The sequence below is a fragment of the Myotis brandtii genome, unplaced genomic scaffold (assembly GCF_000412655.1).
Source record: "Myotis brandtii unplaced genomic scaffold, ASM41265v1 scaffold342, whole genome shotgun sequence".
Lineage (NCBI taxonomy): Eukaryota > Metazoa > Chordata > Mammalia > Chiroptera > Vespertilionidae > Myotis > Myotis brandtii.
In genome coordinates this window covers 477,975-490,791 of record NW_005363166.1, presented here as the reverse complement: position 1 = coordinate 490,791, position 12,817 = coordinate 477,975, and the positions used below count along the sequence as shown (strand labels likewise).

At 55.0% G+C, this 12,817-nt stretch overlaps 1 protein-coding gene across 1 annotated transcript in view; it reads right to left on the bottom strand.

Annotated features, from left to right (window-relative positions):
- PREX1 (phosphatidylinositol-3,4,5-trisphosphate-dependent Rac exchange factor 1) overlaps window positions 1–12,817 on the bottom strand; it is a 126,608-nt gene that overhangs the window by 25,298 nt on the left and 88,493 nt on the right. Inside the window, exons 16-21 of the mRNA XM_014543913.1 lie at window positions 9,073–9,215; window positions 7,144–7,236; window positions 6,073–6,221; window positions 3,400–3,485; window positions 2,321–2,457; window positions 1,493–1,613 (exon numbers count right to left, since the gene is read on the bottom strand). Of these exons, the coding sequence (XP_014399399.1) occupies window positions 1,493–1,613; window positions 2,321–2,457; window positions 3,400–3,485; window positions 6,073–6,221; window positions 7,144–7,236; window positions 9,073–9,215 (729 nt within the window). The remainder of the gene's footprint in view (window positions 1–1,492; window positions 1,614–2,320; window positions 2,458–3,399; window positions 3,486–6,072; window positions 6,222–7,143; window positions 7,237–9,072; window positions 9,216–12,817) is intronic.

The window sequence follows — 12,817 nt, the reverse complement described above, 5'->3', positions numbered from 1 at the left end:
CTACTCAGACTTTTCAGTTTCCTGAGTTACTGTTGTTATGTAGCCCAGATACAGTCCCAATCACCATGGGCCCAGAGAGGCTACATGATGAGGTATGTCACAGCTAGGGAGTGACATACCTAGAAAACAAAGAAGGCACTACATGATATATAGTTAACTAATACATGCAGTAAAGAAAAAGGATAGGATAGGATAGGATAGGATAGGATAGGATAGGGAGACTCTGGGATAGAAGGGTGCTCTGAGGAGGTAACATCTGAGAAGAGAGGTGAATGAGGCAAGAAGTACTCAGAAAGAGCGCATTCCAGGCAGAGGGAACTGCAAGTGCAAAGGTCCTGGGGTAGGAGGACATTTGGTGCTGGAGTGGATGAAGCAGAGAGGGCAAACAGGAAAGTGATGAGAGGTGAGGTTGAAGACCATGATGAGGACTTGGTCTTTGCCCTGAGATAGGATGGGAGTCACTGGAATGTTTTATTCTGTTTTTTTAGAACAGCCCATAGGAGGAAAGGTGAGGAGGGACAGGGAGGATAGTGAACAGCTATTGCAATCGTCCTGGTGAGAAATGACGGTGGCTTGGACCAGGCAGCAATGGAGGTGGTGGGAAGTGGTATAAGTCTGGGTGCATGAGGAAGACAGAGGCAACAACATGCGCTTCTGGAATTAAGGTGGAGGGAGTCAGAAGAAAGGGAACAGTTGAGGGGACTCCAAGATCTAGGACCTAAGAATCTGAAAGATGAAGATGGGATCCTCAGGGGAAGTTCAGGAGTTTCCATTTTGGCCATGCGGAGTCTGCGATGCCTGTTAGATACTGGATTGCGGGGGTTGGGGGAGGTAGAAAGACAGGTCTGGAGTTCAGGGCTGAGGCTGCACTAGAGAAATAAATGTGGGAGGTCGTAGTAGGCAGAATAATGGCCCCAAAGACAACCCCATCTTCATCCCTGGACTATATGCTCTCACATGGCAGGGGGAAACGACAGTTGCAGATGGAACTAAGGTTCTAAGCAGATGGCTTTACAATGAGATGATCCTGGATGAGTCAGGTAGACCAGTGTAATCACGAGGCTCTTAAATGGGGAAGATAGAAGCAGAAGAGGCAGAGTTAGAGAGGTGGCAAGGAGAGAAGGGCTCGGGCCAACACTGCTGGCTCCGCATATGAAAGAAGGGGGCCGTGACCCAAGGAACACAGGCAGCTTCTAGAAGCTGAAATGGGCAAGTAAATTAGCTCTCCCCTAGAGCTGCAAAGAGAATGCAACCCTGCTGACACCTCGGTTCTAGCCCCGTGAGCCTCATCTCAGACCCCGACCTCCGAGACTGTAGGAGAGTAAATGTGTGCTGTTCTAAGCCACCAGGTCTGCGGTGCTTTGTCAGAGCAGCAATCAGAAACTAACACAGAACTGATGGCGTCAAGATGGGATCACAAGGGAGAGTAGACACAGAAGAGGACCCAGCTCCCCGCTGGAGTTTCTAGCTCACTGCCCACCTGTCCTGTTACCTGAGTCGGGCTGGTCTTCCTCCCGGGCCCCCTCACCACCTGGGTCCTCGCCAGGGGTCTCCTGGCTGGCTCGGGCCTCCTGAGCATCCTCGTGGGTGTGGTAGATCCACTGGTACAGACCCTGTGAGGGGAGCAGAGCAAGAGGGGCAGCCATGGTGCTGGGAGCCCAGGGAGGAAGGGACGGCAAAGGTGCAAATAGTTCCCCAACTCCAGAGCTCAGGCGTTTAGCCTGCGGTGACACCTCCTTTGGAGAGGCCCCCAAAGCTTCGCTCTGGAACCTCCCTGAGGGACCTCCAGTCACCCTCAGCCCTCACCCTCTATAGTCTATACACCACACAGGTGCCAGGGGAGGGGGAGCCTTTGAAAATGGAAGTCGGATCCATGGGTGCAGAAAATGTGTCTCTCCTGTGGCCCCAGGGCCTAGGAAAGTGTCAGGCACACAGCAGGTGCTCAATAAACACTTACTAGATAATCCAATAAATAATACCACCTTCCACAGAACCCCAGCCCCTGACCCAAGCACAACATCAATTTTCACCATCCACATAACCATTTGCCCAACAAATGGTGCCTGTGCAGTAAGAAACGAGGGTCTTATCACACCCATTCACACCTGGAAAACCGAGGCCATGAGGTATTACAGCCCAGCTCCTCCAATCCAGGGAGGCAGAGGGGGCAGAGGACCGAAGCCCAGCTCGGTCCCACCAGCCCTCCCTGACCCCAAACACCATGATGCCTTCAGACTTTTTTCCAGAGAAAGGTGGCCCTCAGCCCCACCCCCTCACTGAGCAGGGCTCCCCTGATCCCCTTGGCTGCTGGGTGGCTTACCAGGGCCTCTTCTCGGCGGTTTCGGAATGCCTGGAAGTGCTCCAGGACTTCTGGGGCACCGTCGTTCATCACATTGTTGCCATTGACCTTCAAGATACACTGGCCAGCACAGAGCCCTGCAGCCGCAGCCTCTGATCCTAAGGGAGACAGGAATGCTTGAGGCTGAATGCCAGGCGGAGGGCTGAGCAGTGCAGGCAAGGGCAAGAATCCAGATGAACACTGTCCTCCACCTCCCCACCCCCCAAACACTCCACCTCCATCCCTCCCACCCAGGAGCCACCCTCTGACCCACTCCAGTAGGCAGGGCAGGGACCAGCATCCCCATTTTGCAGAAGTAGAAGTTGGGGTTCAGAGAAACAGCAACTAGTTTCACTCTAAAACTTCATCTCCTTTAAAATCCTGTAACAACCTGTGATACTAGGACCAGGATCAGCCCATTTTGTAGACAGGAATACAGAGGCTCAGAGAGGCAAAGTAATTCTCTCAAGGTCACTTTGCTAGGAGAAGCCAGGGTCAAACCCAGGTCTATAGGACTCCAAATGCATGTTTTCTCAGCTGCTAGTATACCACAATTCCCAAACTGTAGGCTGTGAACCCCAGGATTCTGTGTGGTTAATATGAAGGGTCTGTAAATGCAAATGAAATGCCAAGCTTTGTCTGTACATGAAATAATATCAGGCCCATACGGTGTGATGGTTGATGAGCACAGGCCTGGACCCCAGGGGCCTGGGTTCAAACCCTGGCTCTGCCACTAACCAACCGTGTGACTTTTGGTAAGTTCCTACCTGGCCATGAGCTTGAGCTGAGGAATAGGGTCTCTTGTCGAGTAAATGGGTATTTTTCACCATGCCATAGTCCTCACCACTCCCTATTGTCTTCCTCTCAGTTACTCATTTGTAACTGCCTGACCCCCATAGGTGTTTGCATTTGCAAGCCTTGGCCTCAAGCAAAGAAAGTAAGTGCTAATGGTGCAGTATGAGCACAGGCCTGGTGGTAACGGTCTGGGCGGCTCTGAACTCCTATCTCACACACAGATGGGTCTCCCAAAGCTCCCCTCTGTCTGCTAGGCTCCCACTCACCTCTCCCGACAGCATAGACATAGGGCGGGGCAGCTCCACGGATCTGGAAGCACAAAGCCTCCGGATGGTCAGGGACTTTGACGATCCTGCAGCAGGAGAAGCAGCCATAAGGAAAAGCAGCATCACTCCCAGCAGCCCAGCGGGCCACCCTGAGGAGCCCCTGCCTCCAGGACTTTTGGGAAATCCGGCCCAAAATCATAGCAGTGCCAGGCTTTCCAGCTCCCAGATATACAGAGAAACCTCGCTTAGCCTAACCAACGCCCCCACCACCAGGGTCTCCAGTTCATCTGAAGCACGGCCTGCCCTTGGAGCTGCAGTCCACACGCAGAAATCCCGGGTCCCCCTCTCCCTTTTCCATCCCTCCTCATGGGAGGAGGCCTCTTGGTGGCCAGAGCAACACCTCTGCCGGTGACGTTTTATTCAACAACCACAGATGGAAGAGTGAGAGGTGATCCCCACATCTTGGTGCTGACTCTAGAAAAAAGCCCACACGTGTCCTCCAGAGAACACGGTTTGAAAGCCCCGGTCTTGGCCATTCTGCAGGTGGGACACCAGAGCCGAGCAGGTGACCCCTGCTCAGGACTGTGCAGTGGGCATCATTAACCCAGGGGCCTCAATGTAGCTGCCTGCTTCCCCAAGGGCATGTCCCCCACCATGGCCTTCAGGATCGTCCCTCCCGTCCCCACCAGCCAGAGAAAGCCAGGCTCTTGGGAGCCTGTTCTCAAAGCACAGGTGTTGTCAGACTTAAGACAGGCTCATTCCACTTGGGTGATTTCTGCCACTTCCACATTCCAGCCCACCAATCAATCATTTTCCCTAAATTGACTTGCCTTTCTACTGGAATAATCATATTAAAACTTTCCATCCTGCCTGTCAACAGAAAACTGGGAAGCATTTGCCTTAAATAGAAGGGAGAAGTGGAAACCAAATGCACAATTTTTAAAATAGAAAACGCTTCTCCCTGTACCTATATCTGGTATCCAACCACTTCTCACCACACCCCTGCTGCCATGCAGGCTGGTCCAGCAGCCTCCTCGCTGCTCCCCTGCCTCCACCTCTGCCCCCCACCATCTGGTCTGCACCTGCAGCCAGAGGGACTCTGGCAGAACCTACATCAGATCGTGCCTCACCAGTGGCTCCACGGTCATTACACAAGGTCCTACAGGGCCTGGCCCCATTGTCTGGCCGACCTCATCACCCACCCCTCCCTCTCGCTCGCTCTGCTCCAGCACATCAGCTTCCTCGCTATTCCTCAAACACACCGGCCAGGTTCCTCCCCGGGCCTTTGCATCGGCTGTTTTCTCTGCCTGGAGCCCTCCTCCCCCGCAAGTCCCCTGACTCCCTCCTCACCTCCTTCAGGCCTGCACCTCAGTGCTCAGTGGCACCCCGACCACCATCCCTCCACACTGCCCATCTTCTTTCCCAGCGTTAGGTATCAGCCCACACTTGCTACCAGCTGGTCCCATATGCCTCTTACTTCTCCACTGTTTGTGTCCGTCTGTCTCCTGTTCTACCCTCCAACCAGACTGAGATCTATGAGGGGGAGAAATGTACCCATCCAGACATGGCTGGATCCCCAGAGCCTGCAGCACCACTAGACACAGCGGGCGCACGATCAACACAGCAGCAGCCTCATGTCATGTACCTGCAGAATGAGCCCCACCCACAGGGATCCAGGAAGGCTCGGCCCCCACCATCCCCAGCACTCAGGCAACTCCTCGACCTGAAAGCCCACACGTGTCCTCCAGAGAACACGGTTTGAAAGCCCCGGTCTTGGCTTGGACCTCATCACCCATCCCTCCCTCTCACTCGCTCTGCTCCAGCACATTAGCTTCCTCGCTATTCCTCAAACACACCAGCCAGATTCCTCCCCGGGCCTTTGCATCGGCTATTTTCTCTGCCTGGAGCCCTCTTCCCCCGCAAGTCCCCTGACTCCCTCCTTACCTCCTTCAGGCCTGCACCTCAGTGCTCAGTGGCACCCCGACCACCATCCCTCCACACTGCCCATCTTCTTTCCCAGCGTTAGGTATCAGCCCACACTTGCTACCAGCTGGTCCCATATGCCTCTTACTTCTCCACTGTTTGTGTCCGTCTGTCTCCTGTTCTACCCTCCAACCAGACTGAGATCTATGAGGGGGAGAAATGTACCCATCCAGACATGGCTGGATCCCCAGAGCCTGCAGCACCACTAGACACAGCGGGCACACGATCAACACCTGCTGAACGACTGAAGGCAGCAGCCTCGTGTCATGTACCTGCAGAATGAGCCCCACCCACGGGGATCCAGGAAGGCTCGGCCCCCACCATCCCCAGCACTCAGGCAACTCCTCGACCTGAGAGGAAGGTCGGTGGACACCTGGCCCCTGGGGACACTCACTTTAGCCTTGTCTGTCTCCTGTTCTACCCTCCAACCAGACTGAGATCTATGAGGGGGAGAAATGTACCCATCCAGACATGGCTGGATCCCCAGAGCCTGCAGCACCACTAGACACAGCGGGCACACGATCAACACCTGCTGAACGACTGAAGGCAGCAGCCTCGTGTCATGTACCTGCAGAATGAGCCCCACCCACAGGGATCCAGGAAGGCTCGGCCCCCACCATCCCCAGCACTCAGGCAACTCCTCGACCTGAGAGGAAGGTCGGTGGACACCTGGCCCCTGGGGACACTCACTCTTTAGCCTTGGTGGCCACCAGGAGGCGCACGGGGCGGCGGGAGCAGAAAGACTGGTTGAGGATGGACTCCACCTCTGAGAAGGGCCGCAGGAACACCAGGTCCTCGTTGATGGAATAGATCTTCCTCCCCACCTGCAGGCCAGCCATCTTGGCGGGGAGACAAGCACACCAGGTTGCTAGTCTCCTGTCCTCCTCACAGCCCCAGCCCCAGGGACTAAGCATGACCAGAGTGACCCCCAGGGCAACCAGCCCCCCTGTGTGGTAAGCAGTCCCTCCCCTCTGCAGGCTGGTGAGACTGGTTCTGGCCACGGAGCTCTGAAGGGAAGCCGGCTGGAGGCACTAACAGAAAAGACGTTTTCCCTCGAGGAGAAACTGCTGTGGCCTGCCCCTGCTTCCCACCCTGCCGTGTGAGGACAGGAGGCATCGAACTGGGGCAGCCCCCTTGTGACCAGGAGGGCTTGGCCAGCCAAGTCAAAGAGAGGTTGACCCTGAACCAAGACTCACAACCACCTCCTTCTAACCACTTAGATCATTAGAAAAGCAAAGTCCTATGGCTCCAGCCACTGTGGGGCGAGCAGGTGGCTACACAGTGATTCCTAATCACTATACGGACACAAGCAGGCGCCTGGACATGACAGGGGCCTCTCCCTACCCAGCCGCACACCCCAGGGGGCAGCGGAGAGGACCTGGGGCTGCAGCCTTGGCCTGCCACAGACTCGCTCTCCTTCCTCCTGCAGACTTTGTGTCCATGACAGCAAGAAACTTGTCTTATTCAGGCCACGGAGGATTAGTTTTTCCCTTATCACTGCTGATTCAGAGCCTCTTCCTTGCACCTCCCCATCGGGCCAGCAGAGGGAGCCAGTCACACACACACTGAGAGGACAGCCCTGAGCAGAGGGGCTCTGTCCTGGCTCCAGGAGGAGGTCGACAAGATGGCCCTGAACTCAGTTTCCCCATATGAACAATGAGTGAGTGAGGGGGGACATTCCAGGATTTGCTGCCTGCCTCAAGGAATGTGTAGAGAGACGCCTCGCTCTCCGACCCTCACAGCTCCTCCGAGAGGCCTCACCTCGGCCAGAGAGCCCCTCTGGACCGACTTCACCACCACGGCCTTGTTCTTCTCCTCGATGTCGAAGCCATAGTCTTCCTCCTGGGGCAGGATCTGTGGGCCCGAAGTAGGAGAGACCCGGTGAGGCAGTGGAGTCGGGAGGGAGGCCTGGAGCCAGCCCTGCCTTGGCCCCAAACGACTGTGACCCTACTGGCTCCTCAGGCCCCAGATCTACATGGGGGAGGGGTATGGGGTGAGGAGTATAACGGAACAGTATAAACAGCACCCGGGACACACAGTAGGTGCTCTATACCTATCTGTGAAGACACACCACCTAGCTCGTACCTCAATCTGGTGCTGATTTCGTGTTTACTTTTCATCACCTGTCTCCTCTTTCTCCTCCCAACCTAAGGACAGTCTCTCAGTCATGCACCATTGCCTCCCATCTGCTGGCATGCTGTAGGTGCTCAATAAAAATGCACTGGTCTAGCCCGGCCGGTGTGGCTCAGTGACTGAGCATCGACCTATGGACCAGGAGGTCACGGTTCAATTCATAATCAGAGCACATGTCCAGGTTGCAGGCTTGATCCCCAGTGAGGGGGGTGTAGGAGGCAGCCGATCAATAATTCTCTCTCATCAATGATATTTCTCTCTCTCCCTCCCTCTCCCTTCCTCTCTCTGAAATCAATAAAAACATATTTTTTTTTAAATGTATTGGCCTAATGAACAAACTAGATCTAAAGGTGTCCAGCCACCAAGAACTTGGCAGACAGCTTGGGAGGCTTTGGGGTTCGGGGTGGGGGGCCACAGGGAAACACATTTACACGTTCAACCATTATCTGCTGAGCTGCTGCCTATTATATGGGTCAGGTACTTCACTGGGCGCTGGAAACGGTATTGAACAAGACAGACAGTTCCTGCCCTCATGCAGCTATCTAGTGGGGGAGGAGAAACAGATATAGAATGTGACAAAGGAAGTGTATGAAGTTTGAATTAAAATAAAGCACTTAAAAGGACAGAACATGGTGTGACATGGGCAGAAGAGGCGATATGTGAGCCAAGACTGAATGAAGTGAGGAACAGAACTTTTATATAAAGAATGAAGACAGTGATCCAGGAAGAGGGCACAGCATGTGCAAAGGCCCTGAGTCAGGTCCAAGGTACTGGAGGATAAAAAGCAGATCAGAGTGGCTGGGGTGGAGTGAGGAAAGGGAGGGAGCAGGAGAGGAAGCTGGAGAGGCAGGAAGAGTCTTGTAGGCCATAAGAGACTGGGTTTTATCTAAGTGTGACGGGGAGCATGGGAGGGCTTTACAGTAGGAGAAACAGGAAGTGCAAGGAAAAGCAACCCAAGAAGTACTGCAGGAGAGAAGTCAATGGAGCTGTCTTCATATTCTTCAGAATTTGGCCCCAACTCTGGCTGCGGCAAGAGACCTAACCTCTCTGAGCTGTCCCTTGATTGCTCAAGAGACACGGGGGGCCAGGCATTGAGATGAAGGCTGCTGTTCACAGTAAGCAGAGGAACAGGACCTGGTGGGCTTGGCAGGCAAACTATCTGAACAGGCTGCCAGCACTAACATCTTAGGGTTTGCACATAAATGTTCTACCTCAACTGCAAGGACATTGACAGCAACGGGATGGACAGGGCGCCAGCCCGGAAAACTAAGGCTTTGGTCTGCAGGGTGAGTCATCTCAGGAGGCCATTCTCTCTGCAAATGCAAGGCTGGGATGGAGGGTGGACAAGGGGAGATGGAAAGGAAAAGCTAGACGGCCCGATCTCTTTTGTGAGGAAGGCAGTCTTGGCCAGTGAAGTGACCTGGCCTCTTGGCAGCGTTGCCAGCTGCCACCTAGAATCACCCATACTCTTGGGTGCTCCAGGCTGAGCCCACATCTGAAGCCGTATCGGAAGGTGGGTCTGGGGAGGAAGACGCGGCAGCTCAGCTCCGCTCCTACCAGCAGGCGCTTGGCCAGAATGTTCTCCACCAGCTTGAAGTCGTTGCGAAGCTGTTTGTTCTTGCTGCTGGTCCCCTCCATCTCCTCGTCTGCGTGGAAGCGGAAGTACTGCGACTCATCCTTGAACTCGCTCTTCTCCAGCACTGCAAACCCACAGACACACACGCACGTGGTCAGGCTCACGTGGGAAGGTTTCAGCCGCGTGCCAACTGGCAGCCACGGGCCAGAACCAGCCCCTGGACAAATTTGGTTTGGCCGGCACCGTGTTTTATTCAATGGAATCATGTGCCAACACTAACATATTAGGATCTTTCACATAAAAGTCTGGCTTTCTGTTGTCTCTTGAAAAATCTGAACTTGCCCCGCCTGCTATAGAGACATACTGCAAAGCCAGAGTAACCAAGACAGCGTGGAACTACCGCAGACACAGATGAAGAACCCGTGGAAGAGAACAGAAATCACATAAGAGGACCGTGTGTTTACGGGAACTTAGTATGTGACGGATGATGAATGACCACGTGGAGAATTCCAGATGGTGCAGGGAACCCATTTTGCGGGGGATGGAAATAAAATTGGATCCCTACTCACACTTAGACCACAATAAACTCCTGATGGATTAAAGACCTAAATATGAACAGGAAAACTAAAACTCACCACACAAAATGCAGGGGGATATCTTTGTCCTAGGGTGGAAAGGGGGTTCAGGTTCAAACCCTCCAAAAAGCACTATAACTTCCTTTCAACAAGAAGGCCACAGGCAGACAGCAGATACAAAAAGCACCGTAATGTCTAAAACCGACAAGGGATAACTATCTAGAACATACAAGAAGCTCCAACAAATCAACCGGAGAAGGCTGGGACCCTCATAGGTAAAGGGCAAAGGATATGGATGGGCGACTAACAGAGGGGTAAACCCAAATGGGCACCACACATGTGAACAGGAGCTCCACTTCAATAATGGCCAGAAAGAGGCCACAGGGGACTCTTCAGACCGGGGCTGCCCACCTCAGGCCCTGCGGGCCAGATCCAGCCCACTGCCTCCTTCCACAGATGAAGTTTTCTTGGAACCCAGCCACAGCCCTTTATCCACGTATTGTCTGGGGCTGCTTTTGTGCCACAGGGACCGAGGTGAATCATTGCAGGAGTCTGCATGGCCCACAAAGCCAAACGCTTTTACTAGCTGGGCCTTCGCAGGAAAAAGCTTCTGACCTCTGTTCCAAGACAAGCCAGGAAAATGAATAAAAATAACCAGTAACCACCAGTAGGTGACCTGGTCCCTGTGAATTACAACTTAACGAAGCACCTACTAGCTGCAGGCTCACCATGGAGATTCACTTACTCCTCAGGCAAGGAAGGGCTTGCTGCACCCCTTCGACAGATGGGGACACTGAGGCCGGAGAAGCTAAATAAACTGACCGAGGTCCCAGAGCTCCTCCTTTCACCATGCTGCCCAGCCTGGCCTGCTAGAGGGAGGCAGGGACAAATCACATGACGGAGGCACATCAGAGCTCAGGTTGGTAAAGGCTGCTGCAGGACGTCAGGGGCCCGAGAGAAGGAAACCCCACTGCCTTCGCCTCGCCAAGTCCCCGCCATCCCCGAAGACAGAGGCTGCCCGCCGGGGTGGTAACGAGAAAGAGACGCAGCAGGCGGCCTGCCCTTCTTCCTCCTCCCTCTCCGGGACGTCTAGCTGTTTGTGAGCTTCTTTCGCAGGCCACCCCTCTTACCTCTTGAGAGAGCAGACACACAAATTACTGCTCTCCCCAGAGCTCGGGAGCCAGGCCCCAGGGGGCTGGCTGGCTTTCCCCCCGACTGTAAACATGTGGGAAGAAGCACCATGACGTTGTGTCTCTGCTGAAATGTTTGGGACACAGCTGGACTCCGAGTCCAGGAGCTCAGCAACCACCAGTAGGTGACCTGGTCCCTGTGAATTACAACGTAACGAAGCACCTACTAGTTGCAGGCTCGCCATGGATGGCGGCTCAGATTCACTTACTCCTCAGGCAAGGAAGGGCTTGCTGCACCCCTTCGACAGATGGGGACACTGAGGCCGGAGAAGCTAAATAAACTGACCGAGGTCCCAGAGCTCCTCCTTTCACCATGCTGCCCAGCCTGGCCTGCTAGAGGGAGGCAGGGACAAATCACATGACGGAGGCACATCAGAGCTCAGGTTGGTAAAGGCTGCTGCAGGACGTCAGGGGCCCGAGAGAAGGAAACCCCACTGCCTTCGCCTCGCCAAGTCCCCGCTATCCCCGAAGACAGAGGCTGCCCGCCGGGGTGGTAACGAGAAAGAGACGCAGCAGGCGGCCTGCCCTTCTTCCTCCTCCCTCTCCGGGACGTCTAGCTGTTTGTGAGCTTCTTTCGCAGGCCACCCCTCTTACTCTCGAGAGAGCAGACACACAAATTACTGCTCTCCCCAGAGCTCGGGAGCCAGGCCCCAGGGGGCTGGCTGGCTTCCCCCCGGCTGTAAACATGTGGGAAGAAGCGCCATGACGTTGTGTCTCTGCTGAAATGTTTGGGGACACAGCTGGACTCCGAGTCCAGGAGCTCAGGAAGGTGAGGTATCACCACTGCCTTCTTTCAGCTGAGGCGGCTGGCCTACCTTGTGAGATGGGCCCAGATCCAGGTTCAAATCCCTGCTCCGCCCCTTCCCAACTTCATGTCCCCTTAGCCTCTCTGAGCCTCGGTTCCTCTCCTATGGGGGTAGTAACAGCACCGCCTTCCCGACGTGGCTGTGAGGACTCGGTGGTGAGCCTCCGTTTCCCGGACGTGCCTGAGTGAGAGAGCTGGGCCGCCGGACTCTCCGCTCCCTCCCTGAGGACATCTCAGGGTCCGTGAGCTCAGGTCAGAGGCCTCGAGGCGCCACGCAGGCCCCACCTCACCCTCTGCTCTGCACCCCAACCTGCATTTTGCAGCAGCCACAAACCTAGGATGCGGCCCTTTCCTATTTTAGCCTGTTTTTGAGTTCGTGGCAGGGGACGGGGGAGCAGGGGCCGCACCCTGCAATTTCTCTCCCTGAGGGGCCTTGAGAGTGTTGGTACTGCCTGGGAGTCACCCCCCCTCCTCCTCCCCCGCCCCCCCCCACACACACACGAATGTCCTCAGCCAGCAGCCTTCCCAGAATAGCAGCTGGGGTGGACCTCTAATTACTCTCACCCACAAATGAGAGGTTCGGCCCAGCTGATTGGCAGGAGGGACGGAGCTGTCAGAGGGCCCCACGGGGAACAGAGCGGCTTCTGGGAATGAGGGACTTTGGTGAGTTGGGGCCAATGAACGGGAATGGCTGAGGCTGCCCAGACTGGGCCCAACCTGCCCTCACAGCTGGGGAAACAGGCAACTGGGGAGTGAGTGCCAACCCCAGAGCCATGGGCCTGCTGAGCTCAGAGGGGAGGGGACAGCAAGGCCTCCAGCAGAAAGATGGGGAAACTGAGGCCCAGAGAGGCACATGGGCTTATTGGGAGTCAGCTGAGTCAGGCCTAAAAGCAGGGCTGCAGGCTACAAGGCAGGGGAGGGACCAGGGGACCTCTCCTGTGAGTGGCATACCTCTCACCCTGCAGAAGGGACAGGAAATTCAGGAGAATATCTGTCCTAGGGTGGAAAGGGGTTCGGGTGCACTGTACTCCAAAAAGCACTGCCCTGTCTAAAAGCCAACAAGGAATAACTATCTAGCCCAGTGGTTGTCAACCTTCTGGCCCTTTAAATACAGGTCCTCATGTGGTGACCCAACCATAAAATTATTTTCGTTGCT